This window comes from Salmo salar, chromosome 15 (genome assembly GCF_965601325.2).
Source record: "Salmo salar chromosome 15, fSalSal1, whole genome shotgun sequence".
Lineage (NCBI taxonomy): Eukaryota > Metazoa > Chordata > Actinopteri > Salmoniformes > Salmonidae > Salmo > Salmo salar.
The window spans coordinates 78,031,624-78,056,634 of record NC_138305.1 but is presented as its reverse complement, the minus strand read 5'-3'; the positions used below and the strand labels follow the sequence as shown (position 1 = coordinate 78,056,634).

Genomic DNA, 25,011 nt, shown 5'->3' with positions numbered 1-25,011 from the left:
CCCCGTGGGAATCGAACCCACAACCCTGGCATTGCACACACCATGCTGGCGTTGCAAACACCATGCTCTACCAACTGAGCCACAGGGAACCTGTGTATTAAATATTCATGTATATGATGAAATATTAGGTACGTACCTTCATGATTTATATTTACCTGATTGAGATGTATTAATTTGTTGTTAGTGCAACTTAGTTTTTGCCCCCCCCCCTCTTTCCCATTCTTTGTACTGTGATAAGTGTGTTAGGATAAAGGCAGGAAGTTGGGCCTTTGGGGAGAGGAGTCCTTGCTAGACGCGGGAGCGGTATAGTTTTTTGACCATACAGACATAAAAAACAGGTCATATGTATTTTCCATATCAAGTAATCTATGCTTTAAGTTGATTGGATAATAATTTTTTTGTTAGATATAAGAAGAATAAACATTTTTGTTGCACCATATCCCTGGATCTCATTGAATGTTTGGCCGTTTGGAAACCTTGACTGTATGCGTACCAAACAATCCCGCTTCATGCTTGGGCAGCGGCTATGGTAAAGAGGAAAGGAAGCCACTACAGAGAACAAGAAAGACGTCAGATCATTGGTGAACGGCAACTGCTGACGTAAAAGGGCTTCATTAAATACATTTGATTGAACACAGTGAATGCTACTTCTTATGACTGACATGTGGACATGACTGACATGAGGTGACTCCTGGTCAGCACAACCAGAGAAAGACCTCTGAACAAAATGATTCTACAGATGCAGGATAAACGTATTTATTGCAATGGGGCTGAGTGTGCATCCATACCTTTTATGAATCTGCTCCTGCTCCTCAGGTTTCGATGTTGTCAACAACAGCGTAGGCAGATCTTTAGGGTGCTCACTGCTATTGCCCTCCCCCTGACAAATACAAACATTGTTGTACACACATCATTCCTTCTGTATAGGAAACAGCCTCACTCTACTTCACAAGGCTCATAAAAGTACTAACCACATCCCATAGTGATGAGAGTTTGTCTGTCAGTCTGTGACATTACTGTTCGAGCTTACAAAGGATCAGCTAGGTAATATGTGGTAACCCAATATTTTAGGGCCCAAAAGTAGGCTTATATGTTTAGTCAACGCGCACCATCTGTAAGAGGGTTTTCTTCTCAGAGTCCAGGGAGCGTACTCGCTCTCTCAGAACCCGGATTTCCCCATCCAGTCTTTCGTTGTGCTCCTTCGCCTTCTGCAGCTCCAGCGTATCTAAGGAAAACAAACAGGCATTGTATAAAGGGGCTTCACATGGACCTCCACAAATAAAGTGCTACTTAATAAGTGCTATTACAGTGCATTGGGAAAGTTCAGAACCCTTCACTTTTTACTCATTTTGATACGTTCCAGCCTTATTCTAAAACAGATTAAATTGTCCCTCCCCATCAATCTACACATATTACCCCATACTGACAAAGCAAAAACGGGTTTTTAGAAATTTTAGCAAATGTATAAAAAAATGTACTGAAATATCACATTTGACATAAGTATTCAGACCCTTTACTCAGTCCTTTGTTGAAGCACCAGTCTTCTTCGGTATGTCGCTACAAGCGTGGGCACACCTGTATTTGGGGAGTTTCTCCCATTCTTCTCTGCAGATTCTCTCAAGCCTGTCAGGTTGGATGGGTAGACACGCTGCACAGCTTTTTTCAGTTGTCTCCAGAGATGTTCGATCGGGTTCAAGTCCAGGCTGTGGTTGGGCCAATCAAGGACATTCAGAGACTCCTGCATTGTCTTGGCTGTGTGCTTAGGGTCGTTGTCCTGTTGGAAGGTGAACCTTCACCCCAGTCGGAGGTCCTGAGCGCTCTGGAGCAGGTTTTCATCAATGATCTCTCTGTACTTTGCTCCGTTCATCTTTCCCTCGATCCTGACTAGTCTCCCAGTCCCTGCTGATGAAAAACATCCCCACAGCATGATGCTGCCACCACCATGCTTCACTGTAGGGATGGTGCCAGGTTTCCTCCAGAAGTGGCCCTTTTGCGGCACTTTTGCCACAACTTTGGAAGTATTCTTGGGGTCATTGTCCATTTGGAAGACCCATGTGCGACCAAGCTTTAAATTCCTGACTGATGTGTTGATGTTGCTTCAATATATCCACATAATTTTCCTCCCTCATGATGCCATCTATTTTGTGAAGTGCACCAGTCCCTCCTGCAGCAAAGCACCCCCACAACATGATGCTGCCAACCAGTGCTTCACGGTTGGGATGGTGTTCTTCGACTTGCAAGCCTCCCCTTTTTCCTCCAAACATAACGATGGTCATTATGGCCAAACAGTTCTATTTTTGTTTCATCAGACCAGAGGATATTTCTCCAAAAAGTCCGATCTTTGTCCCCATGTGCAGTTGCAAACCGTAGTCTGGCTTTTTTATGGCGGTTTTGGAGCAGTGGCTTCTTCCTTGCTGAGCTTCTTCCTTTCAGGTTATGTCGATATAGGACTCGTTTTACTGTGGATATAGATACTTTTGTACCCGTTTCCTCCAGCATCTTCACGAGGTCCTTTTCTGTTATTCTGGGATTGATTTGCACTTTTCGCACCAAAGCATGTTCATCTCTAGGAGACAGAACGCGTCTCCTTCCTGAGCGGTATGACGGCTGCGTGGTCCCATGGTGTTTATACTTGCATACTATTGTTTGTACAGATGAACGTGGTACCTTCAGACATTTGGAAATTGCTCCCAAGGATGAACACGACTTGTGGAGGTCTACAATTGTTTTTCTGAGGTCTTGGCTGATTTCTTTTGATTTTCCCATGATGTCAATAAAAGAGGCACTGAGTTTGAAAGTAGGCCTTGAAATACATCCACGGGTACACCTCCAATTGACTCAAATTATGTGAATTAGCCTATCAGAAGCTTCTAAAGCCATTACATTATTTTCTGGAATTTTCCAAGCTGTTTAAAGGCACTGTCAACCTAATGTATGTACACTTCTGACCCACTGGAATTGTGATACAGTGAATTATAAGTGAAATAATCTGTCTGTAAACAATTGTTGGAAAAATTACTTGTGTCATGCACAAAGTTGATGTCCTAACCGAATTGCCAAAACTATAGTTTGTTGACAAGAAATTTGTGGAGTGGTTGAAAGATCTCGTACAACGCTGTGTACTACTCCCTTCACAGAACAGCGCAAACTGGCTCGAACAAGAATAGAAAGAGTGGGAGTCCCCGGTGCACAACTGAGCAAGGGGACATGAACATTAGCGCGTCTAGTTTGAGAAACAGACGCCTCAAGTCCTCAACTGGCAGCTTCATTAAATAGTACCCGCAAAACACCAGTCTCAACATCAACAGTGAAGAGGCGACTCCGGGATGCTGGCCTTCTAGGCAGAGTTCCTCTGTCCAGTGTCTGTGTTCTTTTGCCCATCTTAATCTTATCTTTTTATTGGCCAGTCTGAGATATGGCTTTTTCTTTGCAACTCTGCCTAGAAGGCCAGCATGCCGGAGTCGCCTCTTCACCATTGACCTTGAGACTGGTGTTTGCGGGTACTATTTAATGAAGCTGCCAGTTGAGGACTTGTGAGGCTCAAACTAGACACTCTAATGTACTTGTCCTCTTGCCGAGTTGTGCACCGGGGCCTCCTACTATTCTGGTTAAGAGTAAATTTGCGCTGTTCTGTGAAGGGAGTAGTACACAGCGTTGTACGAGATCTTCAGTTTCTTGGTAATTTCTCACATGGAGTAGCCTTCATTTCTCAAAACAAGAATAGACTGACGAGTTTCAGAAGAAAGGTCCTTGTTTATGGACATTTTGAGCCTGTAATTGAACCCACAAATGCTGACGCTCCAGATACTCAACTAGTCTAAAGAAGGCAAGTTGTATTGCTTCTTTAAATCAGGACAACAGTTTTCAGCTGTGCCAACATAATTGCAAAAGGGTTTTCTAATGATCAATTGGCCTTTTAAAATGATTAACTTGGATTAGCTAACACAACGTGCCATTGGAACACAGGAGTGATGGTTGCTGATAATGGGCCTCTGACGCCTATGTTGCTATTCCATTAAAAATCAGCCGTTTCCAGCTACAATAGTCATCTACAACATTAACAATGTATACACTGTATTTCTTATCAATTTGATGTTATTTAAAAAATGGACAAAAAGTGCTTTCTTTCAAAAACAAGGATATTTCTAAGTGACACCAAACTTTTGAACGGTAGTGTGTGTATATATTATATACACACACACACACACACACACCACACACACACACACACACACACACACACACACACACACACACACACACACACACACACACACAGAACCCCTAGACATAGCAAGAGTTTTCTGTAGACTGGCTAGTTTGTTTCCTAACAGTAGTTTAAGTTAGCCTACCTTACACACTTTGTGTGCATAAGTCACCAACTGGCTTCAGTCAATAACGGAGCTTATTGAGACTCCGCGTTAATATGGATTGTGAAAAGAAATTGATGGAAGAGGAGCTATCAAGGTCAAGGCAACACAAGTATCTCACCACATTGCTTCAGCTTGTCCACCTCCTTCCTCAGGCTCTCCACCTCTTGACCAGTTCGCTCAAGCTCAGGTCCTACATTTTTTTTTACAAATGACAAAATTGTGACATGATTTTAAGAGCAGGCTACACACTTCTATTACGCCAGCATTTTTCTCACTAATATCACACTTGATTAAATTGTTTAAAAATAATTGTGAAAAATTCCCAACATTTCTCATGTTATGGTGTAAAGGGATGAACTTCCCTCCTGCACATTAGCAATCCTTTCATGGTGATGCAACACTGCGGCATATTCTCCTTTCCCGTTGTGTGTGAAAATCATAAGAAATAAATGTGTTATTATTATAATATTGTGGGAGCATTTAAAAGTGTTAAACATGTATTATAAACTGGGTGGTTTGAGCACTGAATGCTGATTGGCTGACAACCATGGTATATCAGACTGTATACCATAGGTATATGGCCAATATACCACAGCTGAGGGCTGTGTCCAGGCACTAAGAACAGCCCTTAGCAGTGGTATATTGGATATATATATATATATATATATATATATATAATCTCACCCCCCCCCCCCCCCCCCGGGCCTTACTGCTTAATTATACATTATGCTACCTAAATTCCTAGTCTATGTTATAGCCCTTTTTGATATATACAGTGGGGTCCAGAATGACCGAATCCCTTGATAAAGATGAGCAAAAAGCGTGTATAAAATACAAAATGCAACAATTTCAAAGATTTGACTGAGTTACAGTTCATATAAAAGGAAATCAGTCAACTTAAATAAATTCATTAGACCCTAATCTCTGGATTTCACATTACTGGGAATACAGATATGCATCTGTTGGTCACAGATACCTTAAAAAAAGGTAGGTGTGTGGATCAGAAAACCAGTCAGTATCTGGCGTGACCTCATGCAGCGCAACATCTCCTTAGCATAAGCTGATGATTGAGGCCTGTGGAATGTTGTCCCACTCCTCTTCAATGGCTGTGGGAAGTTGCTGGATATTGGCGGGAACTGGAACACGCTGTCGTACACATTGATTCAAAGCATCCCAAACCTGCTCAATGGATGACACATCCATGGAAAAACTGGGTCATTTTCAGCTTCCAAGAATTGTGTACAGATCCTTGCGACATGGGGCTGTGCATTATCATGGTGAAACATGAGGTAATGGCAGCAGATGAATGGCACAACAACGGGCCTCAGGATCTTGTCACGATATCTCTGTGCATCGATAAAATTAAATTGTGTTCATTGTCTGTAGCTTATGCCTGCCCATACCATAACCCCACCGCCACCATGGGACACCCTGTTCACAACATTGACATCAGCAAACCGCTCACCCACACAAAGCCATACACACTGTCTGCCATCTGCCTGGTACAGTTGAAACCGGGATTCATCCGTGAAGAGCACACTTCTCCAGCGTGCCAGAGGCCATCGAAGTTGACCATTTGCCCACTGAAATCGGTTACAACGCCGAACTGCAGTCAGATCCCATTGAGGACGACGAGCATGCAGATGAGCTTCCCTGAGACGGTTTCTGACAGTTTTGCAAACCCAGTTTCATCAGCTTCCGGGTGGCTGGTCTCAGATGATCCTGCAGGTGAAAAAGCCAGATGTGTATCCACTCCAGCCCAGAACCTTCACATGGTCTGCAGTTGTGAGGCCGGTTGGACGTACTGCCAAATTCACTAACAATGTTGGAGGCAGCTTATGATAGACAAATTAACATTCAATTCTCTGGCAACAGCTCTGTGGACATTCCTGCAGTCAGCATGCCAATTGCACAGTACCCTCAAAACTTGAGACATCTGTGGCATTGTGTTGTGTGACAAAACCGCACATTGTAGATTACCCTTTTATTATTCCCCAGCACAAGGTGCACCTGTGTAATGATGCTGTTTAATCAGCTTCTTGATATACCACACCTGTCAGGTGGAGTATCTTGGCAAAGGAGAAATGCTCACAAAAAGGGAAGTAAACTCATTTGTGCACAAAATATTTGAAAAAAAGCTTTCAGTGCATATGGAACATTTCTGTGATCTTTAACTTCAGCTCATGAAACATGGGACCAAAACTTTTTACACGTTGCGTTTATATTTTTGTTCAGTATACATACAAATACTGAGATATTGTATGCTCCATAAAATCTAAAAAGTATTATTTTATACTTACACAATTGCTCAGAGAAAGCGATCTTAAGTAATTTTTTGTATAATTATTTTTATTAAGATGGGTAAAAATGATTGTATCCCCTGTTTTCAATACTCCAGCACCCTCTCCTTTGCAAGGATAACGACACAGCCTTTTTCTAAAATGTTTTAGGAGATTGGAGAATATGTTGCGAGTGATCTTAGACCATTCCTCCATAAAGAATCTTTCCATATCCTTGATGTCCTTCGTCTGCTCTTATGGACTGCCTTCTTCAATTCAAACCACAGGTTTTCAATGGAGTTCAAGTCCCGAGACTGAGATGGCCATTTCAAAATGTTGATTTTGTGGTCAATTAAGATTTTTTTGGGGGGGGGGATTTTGTGGTATGCTTAGGGTTATTGTCTTGCTGGAAGATCCACTTGCAGCCAAGTTTCAGCCTCCTGATAGAGGCAGCCAGGTTTGGTTAAAATGTCCTGGTACTTGGTAAAGTTCACCTTAACAAGGGCCCCAGGACCAGTGGAAGCAAAATAGCCCCATAACATCGGACTGTAAATAAACCCTATATTACTCATATGTACTGGCCAATGAGACTATCAAGCCACTGTCCGCCATATTGGTACTCCTTCTCAGAAGGAGCAGTCCTCCATAGCAATGAATGGAATTCTACAGTATTTCAATTAAATGATTCAAGGACAAAATGTTATGTACTTAGAGATTGAATGGGATCTTAAGCACTTACAAATTCGTAACATATTGTACGAATTGTAAATAAGGTATCTGTTTTTTAATTGTTTTTAAACCTGTTTTCACTTTGTTATTATGGGGTATTGTGTGTAGATTAATGAGGAAAACATTTAATTTAATCAATTTTAAGGCTGTAACTTAACAAAATGTTGAAAAAGTCAAGGGGTCTGAATACTTTCCAAATGCACTGTTAAGGGTTTTCCTTTATTTTTATTATTTTGTACAGTGTAGAATAATAGTGAAGACATCAAAACTATGAAATAACACATATGGAATCATGTAGTAAACAAAACAGTGTTAAACAAATCAAAATATATTTTATATTTGAGATTTTTCAAAGTAGCCACCCTTTGCCTTGATGACAGCTTTGCACACTCCTGGCACTCTCTCAACCAGCTTCATGAGGAATGCTTTTCAAACAGTCTTGAAGGAGTTCACACATATGCTGAGTACTTGTTGGCTGCCTTTCCTTTACTCTGCAGTCCAACTCATGCCAAACCATCTCAGGTCGAGTGATTGTGGAGGCCAGGTCATCTGATGCAGCACTCCATCACTCTCCTTCTTGGTCAAATAGCCCTTACTCAGCCTGGAGGTGTGTTGGGTCATTGTCCTGTTGAAAAACAAATGATAGCCCCACTAAGCACAAGCCAGATGGGATGGCGTATCGCTGCAAAATGCTGTGGTAGCCATGCTGGTTAAGTGCGCCTTGAATTCTAAATAAATCACCAACAATGTTACCAGCAAAGCACCCCCACACCATCACACCTCCATGCTTCACGTTGGGAACCATACATGCAGAGATCATCCATTCACCTACCCTGCGTCTCACAACGACACGGCAGTTGGAACCAAAAATCTCAAATTTGGACTCATCAGACCAAAGGACAGATTTCCACCGGTCTAATTTCCAATGCTCATGTTTCTTGGCCCAAGCAAGTCTCTTCTTATTGGTGTCCTTTAGTAGTGGTTTCTTTGCAGCAATTCGACCATGAAGGGCTGATTGACGCAGTCTCCTCTGAACAGTTGGTGTTGAGATGTGTCTGTTACTTGAACTTTGTGAAGCATTTATTTGGGCTGCAATCTGAGGTGCAGTTAACTCTAATCCTCATCCTCTGCAGCAGAGGTAACTCTGGGTCTTCCTTTCCTGGTCTCATGAGGTGGTCCTCATGAGAGCCAGTTTCATCATAGCACTTGACGGTTTTTGTGACTTGAATCTCAAATATAAAATATATTTTGATTTGTTTAACACTTTTTTGGTTACTACATGATTACATATTTGTTATTTCATTGTTTTGATGTATTCAATATTATTCTACAATGAGTAGGTGTCCAAACTTTTGACTGGCACTGTACATCATTGACTCCAACACACGCAGGTCTTTTATAATGGCCATGCATCAGTTTCCATTTGAGCAAATAAACACCAGGTGGGCCGTGTCTTATATCCCTCAGACGTGTACATTTTGATAAAACAGTCAATTTATCAGTTGGATCACATACATCTACACAAACTAAACATGTTAACAATATTTGTTTTCTCTGAAAATCCCCAGATTAGGAGATGGGATCAGGTCAGCCCAGTATTGTCCAATGAGGTTGCAGAGTGGGCCCAAGCACACCACAGTTATTTTTACTCTCTTTGTGCACATGCTGCAGGGCTCGAGAAAAATTATGTGATACACATTATATGACGTTGTACACATTTTTCAGGGATCCATTTTGGCTCGTGAGTGCTAGTTTCAAAACTGCTGGCTGAATTTAGACAAAATCTCTGTAATATCACAAATTTAACCTCTTGAGATGAGAAAACATGTTTTATGAAGTTGAAGACGTGCTCTTTAAACAATGTTAAAATTAGGTGAAATAATTATTTGACAAAAATACACTATCCAAAAGGCACTATTTGTGGAATGGTATTATAAAAAATTACAAGTAGGCTATACATGCACACATTTAGCACTGCATCAAACATAAGCCTGCCTGTTATAATCAATATTTGTACATTTTATAGGCCTCGCCTCCTTTCCGGAGTTTCCTGCTGCATTCTCCTGTTTATCCTCAGTCATTTGCTGGCTTACCCATCTGTCCACTATGGGGGTTCTGCCTTTTTCAGGTACCACAAATGTGCAGCCAGGGTGGAAACTCAACCACTTTCTCCTACTCTGTACTCTGGCTTCCACCACCACTCACGCCAAACAACTTCCACCATCCACCCTTCCAACAATCATCTGATGACAAGAAGCCAAACTTCTGACTTGGGATGTATTGATGTGTTTGACAAATGGTATCACTTCCGGTTATTGTTGGGCCGTAACACAGATTGATAAGATCAAATGCTAATTTTATTTGTGTGACTGCAGGATTACACCCTGAACTGCCAAGCAAATAGTGTACTAAGAAAGTGTGTAGGGGAATATCATTTATATTAATCCTCTGAATTGAGAAGATGGTCATGTTATTGCTTGGTACCAAAGGTAATTATGGAAACACTTGAGTAAGTGAAAAACACAAAATATATTGAAAGCAAGTGATTCCACACAGCTGTGGTTCCTGAGTTAATTAAGTAATTAACATTCCATCATGCTTAGGATCATGTATAAAAATGCTGGGCAGGCCATTATTTTGGCTACCATGGCTCCCATAGGATGAAAATGCCCCCTTCTCCACAGGGCACGAGTGGTCACTGAATGATTTGATGCAATGGCCGTCTCAGTCACCAGAACTCAACCCAATTGAACACTTATGGGAGATTCTGCAGCGGCACCTGAGACAGCATTTTCTACCACCATCAACAAAACACCAAATTATGGAATTTCTCATGGAAGAATGGTGTCACATCCTTCCAACAGAGTTCCAGACACTTGTAGAATCTATGCCAAGGTGCATTGAAGCTGTTCTGACTCGTGGTGGCCCAACACCCTATTAAAACCTGTTATGGCTAGGGGTTCTGCTAGCGGAACGTTTCCACAACATCCGGTGAAATTTCAGAGCATGAAACTCCAAAAAAAATTGAAATATTTCACTTTCATACATTCACAAGTGCAACACACCAAATTAAAGCGCAACTTCTTGTTAATCTAGCCAGCGTGTCAGATTTCAAAAAGGCTTTATGGCGAAAGCAAACCATTCGATTATCTGAGGACAGCACCCCAAACAAACACATGACAATCATACACTGCTCAAACAAATTAAGGGAACACTAAAATAACACATCCTAAATCTGAATGAATGAAATAATCTTATTAAATACTTTTTTCTTTACATAGTTGAATGTGCTGACAACAAAATCACACAAAAATAATCAATGGAAATCCAATTTATCAATCCATGGAGGTCTGGATTTGGAGTCACACTCAAAATTAAAGTGGAAAACCACACTACAGACTGATCCAACTTTGATGTAATGTCCTTTAAAACAAGTCAAAATGAGGCTCAGTAGTGTGTGTGGCCTCCAGGTGCCTGTATTCTCCCTACAACGCCTGTGCATGCTCCTGATGAGGTGGCGGATGGTCTCCTGAGGGATCTCCTCCCAGACCTGGACTAAAATATCCGCCAACTCCTGGACAGTCTGTGGTGCAACGTGGCATTGGTGGATGGAGCGAGACATGATGTCCCAGATGTGCTCAATTGGATTCAGGTCTGGGGAACGGGCGGGCCAGTCCATAGCATCAATGCCTTCCTCTTGCAGGAACTGCTGACACACTCCAGCCACATGAGGTCTAGCATTGTCTTGCATTAGGAGGAACCCAGGGCCAACCGCACCAGCATATGGTCTCACAAGGGGTCTGAGGATCTACCAAGTATATGCATATCCTAGCTTCTGGGCCTGAGTAGCAGGCAGTTTACTTTGGGCATGCTTTTCATCCGGACGTGAAAATACCGCCCCCTAGCCCGAAGAGGTTTTAACTTCTTATGGATGGGTGGCAGTATTGAGTAGCTTGGATGAAGAAGGTGCCCAGAGTAAACTGCCTGCTACTCAGTCCCAGAAGCTAAGATATGCATATTATAGAAAACACTCTGAAGTTTCTAAAACTGTTTGAATGATGTCTGTGAGTATAACATAACTCATGGCAGGCAAAAACCTGAGAAAAAAATCCAACCAGGAAGTGTGGAAATCTGAGGTTTGTAGTTTTTCAAGTGATTGCCTATCCAGTATACAGTGTCTGTGGGGTCATTTTGCACTTCCTAAGGCTTCCACTAGATGTCAATAGTCTTTAGAATGTTGTTTCATGCTTCTACTGTGAATGGAGAGAGATTAAGAGCCATTGGAATCAGATGACTGAGAAAATGACATGAGCTCAGTGGCGCGCACTCCCGTGAGAGTTAGGTGTGTTCCTTTTCATTTCTGAAGACAAAGGAATCGTCCGGTTGGAATATTATGGAAGATTTATGATAAAAACATCCTAAAGATTGATTCTATACATCGTTTGACATGTTTCTACGAACTCTAATATAACTTTTTTGACTATTCGTCTGAACTAACTGCGCGAGCACAGTGCATTTGGATTACTCGACGGAACGCGCGAACAAAAAGGAGGTATTTGGACATAAAGGATGGGCTTTATCGAACAAAACAAACATTTATTGTGGAACTGGGATTTCTGGGAGTGCATTCCGATGAAGATCATCAAAGGTAAGTGAATATTTATAATGGTATTTGTGACTTGTTTTGATGTGATTGTTTTGATGTGATTGTTTTGATGTGAGCGCTGTACTCAGATTATTGCAAAGTTTGCTTTCGCTGTAAAGCTTTTTTGAAATCTGGCACAGCGGTTGCATTAAGGAGAAGTGCATCTTTAATTCTGTGCATAACACTTGTATATTTTATCAACGTTTCTGATAAGTATTTCTGTAAATTGATGTGGCTCTCTGCAAAGTCACCGGAGGTTTTGGAGGCAAAACATTACTGAACATAACGCGCCAATGTAAACTGAGATTTTTGGATATAAATATGAACTTTATCGAACAAATCATACATGTATTGTGTAACATGAAGTCCTATGAGTGCCATCTGATGAAGACCATCAAAGGTTAGTGATTCATTTTATCTCTATTTCCTCTCTTTGGCTGGAAAATGGCTGTATGTTTTTTTGTGACTAGGTGCTGACCTAACATAATCGTTTGGTGTGCTTTCGCTGTAAAGCCTTTTTGAAATCGGACACTGTGGTTGGATTAATGAGAATCTTATCTTTAAAAATGGTGTATAATACTTGTATGTTTGAGAAATTTTAATTATGAGATTTTTGCTGTTTTGAATTTGGCGCTCTGCACTTTCACTGGCTGTTGTCATATCGATCCCGTTAATGGGATTTCAGCCGTAAGAAGTTTTAAGACACTTTATGTTGGTGTTTTATTTTATATGGGCAGTTACATGTACAATATAATGAGAAAGATAATTATACAATATTGTTTTCTCATACCACACATGGCCTGGGTCTTCTTGGCAGATTCCAGCTTGTCTGTCAGTCTGCGGATGTCCTCGTGGGCCATGGAGAGCCTCCGAGATGCCTCCTCCAGATCCCTCTCCAGCCGCTGGCGCTCAGAGCGCTCCTGGTATACATCCTCATTGTGGACCTGAGACAGAGGGAGAGCAAAGACTACAGAGTCAAGATTGAGTCAAGATACCATGTCTGTGTTAGAACTTTAAACAAATGCATGTGGTAAAAATATTGGATAAAATGTTTATAGATATTTGCATCTGATAGAGTATATAAATGTACTAAAGCTGAAACCCAACAAAAAAACACATAGACACTTTGTTTCTCTTGGTAATAATTACATTTACAGAGCTTCATATAAAGTGTACAATTTCCACCGGACCCATAACTCTCCATGCCCATGCCATTCAAAATGCCAGTCTTAAAAGGAAAATAATTTAAACAGTTAGTGAGGCTCCGGGGTTAGCAATGTGAGCAGATTCGTGGATGCCTTGCCAACAGTAGTACGGCTCTGAAATAGGACTTGAAAGGCAAGAACCACAGAAAAGTTGACCCATGCAGTCTTGCCTCAAGATATTACAGTATCATGGTTAGTTGATATGGCAGATAAGATGGGGACCTACAGGTGCACCATTGTGTGTGCTCTGTGAGGACTTGCGTAGGCCAAACAGCTTCTTCCAAGGCCTCTGAGCTGGAGACTGCTGCTCCTTGGGAAGAAAGACCACGGGGCAGAAGGATTGACAAGAGACCCTATGAGGGTATCCCCACTGTCCAGGATCAATGCCAGCTACGTCAAAGCGGTATCAACTTAAACGCTAAATCAGCATTTCCCAAACTCGGTCCTCAGGACCCCAAGGGGGATTTTTGCCCTAACACTACACAGCTGATTCAAATGATCGACACTTGATGATTAGTTGAATCGGCTGTGTGGGGTTAGGGCAAAAACCAAAACGTGTACCCCTTGGTGTCCAGAGGACCGAGTTTGGGAGAAAAAAAAATATTATTAAAGGATCAATCTGCAGTTTCAACAATAAAGAAAGTAACACCCAGAAATGTAACCATTTAAACTGATCATCCATGATATCAATATTATGGTTTTACAGTGTTAGCTTACAATCAAATTGTTTACAAACTAAGGAGAATGTATTTTGGGGTTCTGATGGGGTATGACAATTGAACTAAGCTAATGAGGCATTTATAACTTATATCATTCAATAATCAATGGGTGTATATATAATGAATTTAAAAGTCAAAAAATTGATGTAGCAATTGCAGATTGGCCCTTTAAAAGTCAGACTTCACTTCATTATCTCTTTTCTTTCACAACCTGAGAGAGATGCTGACCAGTCTCAAGCAAGAGGAGGTTTTCCACCCAGATATCTAGTTATCCCTCTTTACCTGGTTCATGCTTTCTTTGGTACACTGCATGGTCTCCCTCTGCTGCCTTAACTCTTCCTCCATAGTGTGGCGAATATGATCCAGCTCGTCCTGTGAAACACAGCAACCCCACACCCCAGGACAGTCGCATACATGTAAAACTGCACTCCGTGACTTGGAAATACATTTTATTGACTGTATTCGAAAACAGCTTTCCTTATATCCTTCATTGTGTAACACAACGAGGTAGAAAATAACCAATAAAAACATAGTCCGTTACCTGCAGGTGGACCTCCCTGAGGTTGCCTGTGAGGCTCTGCGTGTCCAGCCTCTTCTCTGCAGCCTCCAGTCTCTCCAACAGCGTGGCCCTCTCCACCAGCAGGTAGGCCACCTGCTCACTGGTGCTACTGAGGCCAATTTCACCCAAGTCCTCCTGGGCCAGCATCTCCACTACCTCCTTCCTCTGGGAATCTGTCAGACAGTGGAAAGGAGAGCAATTGGGTCAATGCAGTATCTTGCCCAATCCCAAACGGATATTAATCCCAACCGCCCAGGTATTTGTGGAGATAGACATAAGCAAGATTCTGTGTCTACACTGTTGTTCAGCCAGCTTTTTACAGAGTGTGCTAAGTGACAACAATGCGTGCCAGTGAAGACATCTTCCATTGGTCTTGCCTAAATACCTTGCTGGAGCCTAATCTGCTGGAGGTCTGCATGGAGCTGCTCGTTGTCCTGCTCATACTCGGCTGTCAGAGACTCACGCTCCTCCAGCAGGCCACGGATGTGCTCCACATAGTTCTCCACCTGAGACAGACCGACAGCCATCCATGAATGACATTGGACCATGGACGAGGCTACCCCACATTAGGGATGGTATTAAGAACCGGACCAGTACTTTCCTAGTACCAGTATTAAATTGGACAGAGCTGACTGAATCCAATTGGAACTTTTGGTGCCTCATTAACCATTCTTTAGAACTAGGCATCAGATAACAGATCCTAGCCTACCATCTGTGGCGACTGGTGTGTTATGTGCATTATATGTTAGGCAACTGTTCCAGAACCAGTTGAGTAATTTACTTCAAAATGGTTAGTGGGATAAATGTGGTGGGAATTGCTGATCCCAAGTCAGTTCATAGTAATTAGAGTGTGGTGTCTGCTGAGCTAAGGTTTGCCTCACCTCCTTCATCTCGGTGGCCTGCTGTGTGCGCAGTGTGTGCAACTCCTGGGTAGCTGTGCGCAGGTCTCCCTCACAATGCAGGAGCTGACGCCACAGGTGCCGCTGACACTCCTCCGCACTTGCCGAGGAAGCCAGGCCGGCCTCCTGCAGACGCAGGGCAATTTGATCCAGCTCCGACGGGACCTGAGCGCCATAACAAAACACAAACAAAATGATACGTCATAGTTATTTCCTTTTTATAGGTGATGTCATGTCGTACAATTTGGTGTGATTGAATGATTTAACGGCAAAGCAGTCAGTTTAACTGTAATGTGATCTCCTTTGTGACACATGGGAAGACGCGCAAAGAGACCCCTGCCAACGCTAAACACTGCCTAACATAGAATTCAATACTGTAATTTGCAAGCCCCGTAACCTGAGACGGCTCATCATTCAACGATGAGGCTACAAGGCTAAGACATTGTTCAACATGCTAGTAGATAGAATGGCTCAACAAACTGCCACAGAGCATCAGGTCTCATCCACCCCACCTGTTGTTGTGATCTAACAGAAATTATTACTGCCAAGTCAAAATTGTTCTGTTAGGCTAGTTGTGAGTTCACAATGACTAAACTGCAATGGAATTGAACTGTCAGTTGTTCTCATACTTTGCTATCACATAGGGCCCTATCTCTAGAGTACCCAAGAGGGCATACAGCCAGCCCTAGGGTTCTCAGTTGAAAGTATGGACCTCACCTGGGCAATGTGAACTACAATCCCGACTGTTTTAACATTTAGAAATGCTAATAAAACTTGCTTGCGATTCGGTTTTGAAAACCTTTGGAACTTAAGTTTCATATCACAGAAAAATAATTTTACAAAAACATATATATTTTTTTTTTATAGAATCCCACAGAAGTGTTTTGCATTGCACATTTACCTGAACTACAAGAACACTTCTTGAGTTAATGGAAACGCGGGACGGAACAACAACAAAAACGTTGGCTCGTGTAGCTGTATTACACAAAAAACCTTAGGGGAAATCTGTAAAAAAAAAAAGCTAAGAGTGAGTGTATCTTTTGTATTTGTAAAGTTATTTTTGGATGATAATTACGTTGTGTTCAATCAAGGTTTGCAAAAGTGTATCGCAATCAAGGACTCATGTTTCTAGATAGAGCATTTCACACTTGAATCCCTTCAGCTAATCAAAAGGAATGTGGAATGACTCAAATGCAATTGGAGTCATGATAAGGGCAAATAGGGCCCTGGGCTAGACTAAGAAATTGCTACTGAAGATTAGCAACTAAAACATTTGCATTGCATGACATGCAGGTTTAAAATGAACATCTTATCAAGCTGGCTGACTTCATACATATGCCTATCTCGTTTAAATAAGTAAATTCAGGGTTGAGTTTACCTCATCATAATCCATGTCCATACACTAGCTAGATCCAAGGGAGTTGCATCTGCAAGTGATGAACTGTTTCCTTCAGTAAAAAGTTACCAAGTAGCAGGCTACATGGTACACTGTTGAACAGATTGAGGTTTGAAAGGCATGACAAGGATGGATGCAAGCCAGCGAAATCCATAGACAGTAGTTTAGAACTTCCATCCCAAGTCAATCACCTGAAAAAGATGACAGTGCAACTATAAACAGAGCTTGGAATGAGCAAACGATTACAGCTAAGCAAGGCTTATTCGAGACGATTATAGTTAGCTAGCTAACGTTAGCCCCCTAAAAACATATATTGGGGAGTTGTCATGATGGTCCAGCAGCAGCTACAACGTTAGTTGCTCTAGAGAAACCCAAGTTGGCATTCTACTGCCTTTATCCCTAGACTCGAGTTAACTAGCTAGCGTCTATGGAATAGTCTACTGACGTTACGTTAGCTACTACAGAGAACGAAACTCTGAAGCTTGCACTAATATCTGTCTGACGGATAACATTTCAGGGTGCAATGTCTCACAACAAGTAGGCAGACAACCTTAGTTAACTAGCTAGCTATAAAATAGAGGTAGTGCAACGTTAGCCAGCTGGAGTTGAATAAAATTCCTAATCCTGCCCAAAATGTCTGACAACGCCAGAAGAAAGACTTGCTAACGTTAGCAACCACAGAGAGTTAGCGATTGCTAACGTCAGCAAAACGAATGATCGTTGACGGCATGCATGCCAAAAAGTTATTAATTAATAGTTGTAGACACAATTGAGCGACTTCAAATCTTGGACGCTTGGCCCGATCAAACTTATTGCACCGCCACTTCCAGCAGCAGGCAATACATACCTACCTACCTACCTACCTACTTAGCTAGCTAGCTAGCTAGCTAGCGTCGAAGCTCAGGTGCAGCAGACACTCACTGGTGTATCCAGTAGCCAGTAGGGGTGGTCAAGTTTGTCGCTTCTACAAGCACCTAGGCAACGGAATATACCATTCAGGCGATACAGGGGATAAATGGGAAAATCTATATATTGTATGATGGGGAGAAATATGTGGCTCTTATCATTTTATGCAAAACAGGAAATGGTAACAATAAAACTATGTAGAAAAAAAACTACGTTCTATACATTTAGTTGTTCTATATCTGTATAAACCTGAAAACACCAACATGTGGAATAGCAGGCCCAGAATGCACCTACATTTATTTCGGTGTGTACAGTAAATTCCTCTGAAAATGAATGCCTTATAACTGTATTTAGCCTTCTGTGTGTCATTTAATTGAATTGCTTTCTGGCGTGATTTGCATTTCTATTTCATTGTTGCCAGTCAACTTTGTAACTCACCACACGCCCATACAAATTAACATAATGGTTTGTGTACTGTACAGCCGCATTTTGGCCTAGCACACTCCCCCTCTAAAATAGCTTCTTTTTTTCTTTTTTTGTTATATATCTTTCTTTAGGAGTTAAAGATGGGGTGAGCATAAGTAGTGCACTATGATCATATAGACAGACACCAGATGTGGTTTTAACTCAAAGTGAAAGGTTTACAGTAGACAACTTTTCATGTGGCTTGCTGTTCTACCGCTCAAGGGTGGGTCTGGTTTGAGTCTTTTTTAGATGGTGATTTTGGACTGAAGGGAGTCAGCAGAGCAAAGGGAGCTCTGTTCAACTAAAAGGAAATGGGCGTTTGGGGTTTCTTTTTTTAAAACTCTACAGCATTCCTACTCCTTTCCTCCTCATGGAAACTTTGGAAATGGAGTGATTGAAAAAAATAAAGGGGGAGTGGCAAGAGAGGAAAGGAGAGGACCACCAGAGGGGAAACTTTTACAGAGAGGCTTGATTCAGAGGAGCGTGAAATACACAAACTAAGGTGCGTAGAGATTCTTCAATGATAATTCTGACTTTCTGGAGTACATTCACCAGAGAGGTTTGTTATATACATGTTTTATAGGCCTATTTGTCAGATTCAGATTCAATAAAAACACGTTCTTAAATCACCAGAATGAAGTAATCAGAGCATAACGCATGGAATTGAGAAAGCTTGTGACTTTAACCATTTTCTATTAATGTTTTGATTTCCATGCTAATTCTCATTCAATCCAACCATTACGTCACATCTAAGACCTTCATTCAGTTGTCAGATGGAATTGGTTTCATTTAATAGTATAATTTGACGATCACGATATACTCACCCCAAATTGGGCCCCTCCTAAAGATAGAGATCTATACAGACGTGTTCATCCTTCTACCCTTTTTGCTGGGCTAATTCATCATGTCCCCTGTGGTAAAATTATATTTTTATGTTTATGACTAGCATACTACTACAGAACTACTATATTATGACTATGTTCAATGTTTGCAGTGTTGTTGGTGTTGTTGTAATAATGTGAGTATGATCTATTAACCTGGATTTGCTCGTTACAAGTTTAAATGTTATAATGTTAAAACCATTTGTTAGCCCAGTTTTCTCCTCCAAATTATGAAGCACTTATTCTCTTTTTCCATCATAGCAGAAATTTGAGGTTACTTCAGTAAACAACTTGTCACAATTTTTATTTCAACCTGCCCCGCCCTCTCATTTAAATACATGTTTATTACTGTGACACAGACCAGTCAAAGAGCAGTTTTAGAAATAGTTAAATAGCACTCTGTTTTGTGGCCTTATGTAAGAGAGTATCCTGTATTTTCACAGCTCAGACTTTCCATTTGCGTTTGGGGTGACATTTATTCGAGCTCAGAAGCACACAGTGGTGGAAAAAGTACACAATTGTCACAGTTGAGTAAGAGCAAAGATACCTTAATAGAAAATGACTCAAGTAAAACTCACCCCAGTAAAATACTACTTGAGTAAAAGTCTAAAGGTAACTTGTTTTAAATGTACTTAAGTACAGTAGTTAAAAACATTCTAAATTGTGATACCTGAGTAAAAGTCAAAGTAAATGCTATACATTAAATTCATTATGTTAAGCAAACCATGTTGCACAATTTTCATGTTTTTATTATTTACAGACAGACAGGGCACCTTTCAATACTCAGACATAATTTACAAACGCAGTATTTGTATTTGTATTTGTATTTAGTGAGTCCACCAGATCAGAGGCAGTAGGGATGACAACACGTTATATTGATAGGTGTGTGAATTGGACCATATTGCTGTCCTGTCTGAGCATTCGATATTTAATGAGTACTCTTGGTGTCAGAGAAAATGTATCAGAGTAAAAAGTAGGCTATATTTTTTTAGGAATGTAGTAGAGTAAAAGTAAAAAATATTCATAATAAAGGAAAAGTACAGATACCACCAAAAACTTTACTTTAAAGTATTTTTACTTAAACACGTTACACCCCTGAAAGCATAGTAAACCTATGTTATGAAGTGGATGTGGGGGTGGGGCAGTCATGTGAACCTGATGAAAAACATACATTTGCAAATATTACTTTATATTTTAAAAATGTTTAAAGTTTTTTAATTTAGCCTTCATTTAACTAGTCAAGTCAGTTAAAAACAAATGCTAGACCACATGTTTCTTTTTGCCATAATCAAAATATTGTTTTGGCTGCCCTCAAACCAATAAAAACACCAACCAAGCCAAAACTGAAACAGTACATGTGAAACAGTACATGTTGCCTATTATGTGTAAACCATCTGTGATTTCAGCCACATTTCAATCTCCATTTTCGGACAGGGACCCTGTTCAGATGGCGTACTTGCTGATGTTTGTGACCCTGCTGCATCTAATCACCTTGGCCATGCTCTTCATTGCCACCATGGAGAAGGTGAGAGCTCTACTTCACCAATATATCTTTCCATTATTGTTAGTTAAGATGTAAATGTGTGATAAAAGTAGTTCAGCCTTTCTTAAACAATAGGTGTTTACCATACAACACATTTACTTACTTACTGCCTCTCTTTCCTTCTTAGTCCTGGTGGGTATGGGATGGGATGGAGAACTCAGATCTCTGGTATAACTGTAGATTTGACAATGACACTGGAACCTGGTTGTGTGCCTCGTCCAAGGAGACTGGTAAACATATTTTTTACCCTATGAAATCATTGAAATCCTCCCTTCCCTGACAGTATGAGGTGCATATTGATACATCGTTCCTCGTTCTTCCTCAGAGTGGCTCCAATCAGTCCAGGTGTTGATGGTGCTGTCTGTGGTCTTCTCTTCGGTTTCCTTTCTGGTTTTCCTTGGGCAGCTCTTCACAATGTCCAAAGGGGGGCTATTCTACTTCACCGGGTTATGTCAAGTCTTTGCAGGTAATGAAGTGAAACAATGAACCATCTCTATCTGCCACTAGGACTGTTGTAGTTGATTTTAAAAAGGTCATGTGGTCAGAAAAAGCGCATGGTCCTAACCACCAGTGCTAGATAATGTTTACAAACATTCACACGTGCTGTGAAAGACCAACGAGCTCCCCTTATGGTGAAATACTGCAGTCTCCTTCAAATCCTTTCAGCCTACCTCTGAAAGTTTTTTCAGTGCTTTTTTACGGTTGTTGTAATATAGCAATTTGATGAAAGACTAGTATAGGATTATTTCAACACTCGTATAGAGTGTCAGTTGTTACAGCCCAAGTCAACCGCTTTGCAATAACCAGAAGATGAACCATTAGCTTGTTCATGAGTACATGCCACGGTAGGCCTATGACAACATCAATAACAAATGCCTCTTCAGCAAAGCCCTCTTCAGTATGAAATCAATCAAATCATAGGGGTGCTTAACTTCCCCCTTAATTCCTTAATTTCATTCTTTCTTTCCTCAATTTGACTTTTCTTGACACTATAAAATTATCAGTGAGCCTAAATTGTGCATGGCATTTCGTTGCCATGCATGATGACATCCAGGATATCATTTTAGTGTGGCGATTCTGATTTTGTGACTTTTTCATCCAAATGATCGTTTTCAGCTGGAAGCAAATTCGTACTGATGATTTATGCGAACTTGGAATAGACGCATGGCCGCGGGAAGATGTTTTGGGCTGGGAGTGCTGTAGTGTATGTATTTATTTATCAGGGGGTGCTGCAGCACCCTCAGCACCCCTACTTCCGGTGGCTATGAATAGGCAAATGTCTTTATGCTGGTTCAGTCACCGATTGACAGCTCATCAGAACAGTCCATACTCAGGCTCTTTATACCTGATGGGAGGCGCCAATTCAGCACTCTGATTGGTGTGGGCACACTCACACCTGATGCTCCTTTTCGTTGATTATGGGGAGGTAATGCACACAGAATAATTTAACTCCAAAACAGGCAGGGACAACAACATAACACAGTATACAGTAGAGTTATCTTGATGTGACTCATTTAAGAGGGTTACAGGAAAGAATAGAATAGATGCTTTATTGTCTATTGTTCAACGGAAATGTGTCATTTTGCTGTCACAGTACACCCAGTGCTTGACTTGGGCAGGATCTCACTGGAGCTGGCACCTCAACTTTTCTACTGCTTGAGCTCCTGCTCCTCTTACAGAATATTAGCTACAAACTATTGTGGAGCTCCTGCACCTAAATATAAACAGTAACACCACCCAAAATGAGTAGCGGCACCTATTTCAGTCCAAGTTAAGCAGTGAGTACACCCCTAATTTAGCTCTGGCTTTTGATTCTCTTAGGTCTCACTGCATTTGCGGCTGCTCTCATCTACACGCTGCACAACCAAGAGATCCTCCAGGACTCACGAAAGCTGACCGAGGGACATTTTGGCTACTGTTTTATACTGGCCTGGGTGTGTGTGCCGCTGCTACTCATCAGTGGAGTCATGTACATCCACCTACGTAAGAAAGAGTGACCATGGAAGAGAGGTGAATACTGAGCACAAACAGAAAAGCATAGTTGTTGACATTGAGCTATAATAATATCAGAGGCGATGGAGCTCAATCACATGAGTACAGATCTGGGTCTGTTACTTTGTCGGCATTTAGAAGCAGCTATTTCTGGTCAATCCAAATATTGATTGGATCTTGGATAAAAGCGAATCTGGTGAAGCTTTTAAATATAGCATGTTTAGTAGCCTATAGAGCATCGGTATACAGTGCTACAGGCAATTATATATTTTTTTCCTATTTCCAAAATATCTATGTCTGAAAAAGTCTGAAAGCTCCAAGTCAGTATTTATTGTAAATCTGGGTGACTTATAAAGCCAATGATGACAACTGCCAAATAAGTGTTCCTGATATATTGCAGAATCAAGCTTGTTTTGATTTGAAATGTATGTATATGAATAGGGAAATATATTTTTGTACTTGCAATATGTAGTCCTATCAGCTAGAGCTGCTCTAACTTTCCTAAATAAAACACATAGAATATGCGTTGAAGTTGTTTCTTATTATATTCTCTTTTATTTATTTGATTGAAATGCTCTTATTTCAGTTTGCAGGACAAAACACGCCACATACATCTTTTATATTCAATTCAGTAACAGTTACCAGTAGTGATCATATCCTGTGTTTTTTTTCCCCCGAAATGATCTATTCACACATGAAGATAGCAGCAAGGTCAAAGTTGTCTTCCTAGACCTGGGATAACAGATAACACTACACAATTCAACTCAATGGACTTATGTCAGGAAAGGATCAAAGACAGAGTTGAATCATTAGTGTGCATGCAAGCCCACTCTAGATACTCGACATTCAATGTGCCAAAAGGGCATAAGGGATGCAGATTGGATATAGAGTTACAGTAAAGATTTGATGTGGTGCCAGACATAGCATACATAAAAGATAAGTAGCGTTTTGTTTTTGAACGTGTGCACGCTTTTCTCTTCTGCGAAAAACAACAGCTGATTCAAAGAGGGTGTGTCGGATTTCAAAATGCTTCCTCGATAGGGAGCCTCGGGATAAACGTGAGAATCCTTCCGGGTAGGAGAGGAGGACGGGAGGAGTCGAGGAGAGGACAGACTTTTTTCCAATTGAGAATCTCTCAGAGAGAGGAGAGAGAAAGGAAAAGAGGATAAAGGGAGAGAAGGAGGGGGAAAAGAAAGAGGGGTAGAGTGCTAATAGACACATAGACTGTTCAGTCATAGAATGTTCTCTCTGCTTCTGCAAGGCAAGTGGTACCGATGCACCAAGTCTGGAACCAACAGGACCCTGAACAGCTTCTACCCCACAGCATAAGACTGCTAAATAGTTAACCAAATAGCTACCCGGACTATCTGCATTGACCCTTTTTGCACTAACTTTTCTTCTCTATTTTCTTTCTCTCTGCATTGTTGGGAAGGGCCCGTAAATAAGCAGTTCACTGTTAGTGCACATCTGTTGTTTACGAAGCATGTGACAAATAACATTTTATTTCAATTTAATTGAATATGTAATTGGTCCACAGAGTAGATCTTCAAATAATGACTCAAACTTCAAACAAAACACTATTGTATTTCTATCACTTGTTTGATCATTTTCTGTTGACAACATCTTTGTCTACTGACACCCCTTCAAAGGTCTGAATACAGCTATCTACTGATCCTTCAACGCAAGCAAGCTGTCATACTTTGAACTGTTCAATGTACAAGCAATAAAACAATACATGGAAAACACTGGTTTCATCGTCTTTGGAACTTGTCTTGGAGTCATTGAAATCTAGGGGTAGACACAACAACGACAACAATAACAGCAACAACAATAACAACAACAACAACGACAATAACAGCAACATGTGTCTTTGTTGCCAGGCTATGGCAGCCACCAGCAGTCCACCAGTGTGCTCCATCTGCCTGAAGATGTTCTCAGACCCAGTCACCACCACATGTGGACACAGCATCCACTTGGCTTGCATCGGTAGATACTGGGGAAGCAGTGACCAGTACTGGTGTCCACTCTGTAATAAGAGATTCCAGAAAAGACATGAGGTAGATGTCAACACAACACTCAGAGAGGTTGTTGAGAAATCTAAAGCTAGACATACTGCCCAATGTGAAGTCTTAACCTCAGCCCCAGCCACAGCTAGACATGGAGAAGAAGAGCCTGGCAGTGTTTTCACTGGATGGAATCTCATCACCCTGGTAACCCGTAACCACATATTCACTTGGAGCCTGACAAACCACTGGGGGAGTGGGGAGAAAGGTTGGTATGTACTGTGTGTGGATGATGGACCCATGCATTAGTAAGGAACAAACCAATGAGACATCTCTTTGTAAATGTGTTTTTGTTTCAGTTAAGAAAGTGAAGTCAGAAATGCAGCAGATGATCCAGGAGATAATGGAGAAGGTTAA

At 41.2% G+C, this 25,011-nt stretch overlaps 2 protein-coding genes across 7 annotated transcripts in view; one reads left to right on the top strand and one right to left on the bottom strand.

The window, feature by feature from the left end:
• Nucleotides 1–17,766, bottom strand: part of ccdc30 (coiled-coil domain containing 30) — a 52,175-nt gene extending 34,409 nt beyond the window's left edge. Inside the window, exons 1-11 of one of the 5 annotated variants that reach the window (XM_045696044.2) lie at nucleotides 17,668–17,766; nucleotides 16,787–16,995; nucleotides 15,391–15,573; nucleotides 14,895–15,015; nucleotides 14,492–14,682; nucleotides 14,233–14,322; nucleotides 13,458–13,541; nucleotides 12,817–12,970; nucleotides 4,492–4,563; nucleotides 1,110–1,225; nucleotides 789–880 (exon numbers count right to left, since the gene is read on the bottom strand). In XM_045696044.2, coding sequence (XP_045552000.2) covers nucleotides 789–880; nucleotides 1,110–1,225; nucleotides 4,492–4,563; nucleotides 12,817–12,970; nucleotides 13,458–13,541; nucleotides 14,233–14,322; nucleotides 14,492–14,682; nucleotides 14,895–15,015; nucleotides 15,391–15,573; nucleotides 16,787–16,807 — 1,124 coding nt within the window. In that variant the 5' untranslated portion in view covers nucleotides 16,808–16,995; nucleotides 17,668–17,766. Of the gene's footprint in view, nucleotides 1–788; nucleotides 881–1,109; nucleotides 1,226–4,491; nucleotides 4,564–12,816; nucleotides 12,971–13,457; nucleotides 13,542–14,232; nucleotides 14,323–14,491; nucleotides 14,683–14,894; nucleotides 15,016–15,390; nucleotides 15,574–16,786 lie in introns of all 5 variants that reach the window. The other 4 variants (XM_082962076.1, XM_045696048.2, XM_045696046.2 and 1 more) reach the window with 4 other exon arrangements.
• Nucleotides 17,767–18,574: 808 nt separating this feature from the next.
• Nucleotides 18,575–23,118, top strand: emp3 (Epithelial membrane protein 3). Of its 2 annotated transcripts, none has more exons than XM_014145638.3 (5): nucleotides 18,575–18,677; nucleotides 20,463–20,581; nucleotides 20,727–20,829; nucleotides 20,925–21,065; nucleotides 22,421–23,115. In XM_014145638.3, exons 2-5 carry the CDS (start codon nucleotides 20,504–20,506, stop codon nucleotides 22,594–22,596), a joined length of 498 nt encoding a protein of 165 aa, XP_014001113.1. In that variant the 5' UTR covers nucleotides 18,575–18,677; nucleotides 20,463–20,503; the 3' UTR covers nucleotides 22,597–23,115.
• The last annotated feature ends 1,893 nt before the right edge of the window (nucleotides 23,119–25,011 follow it).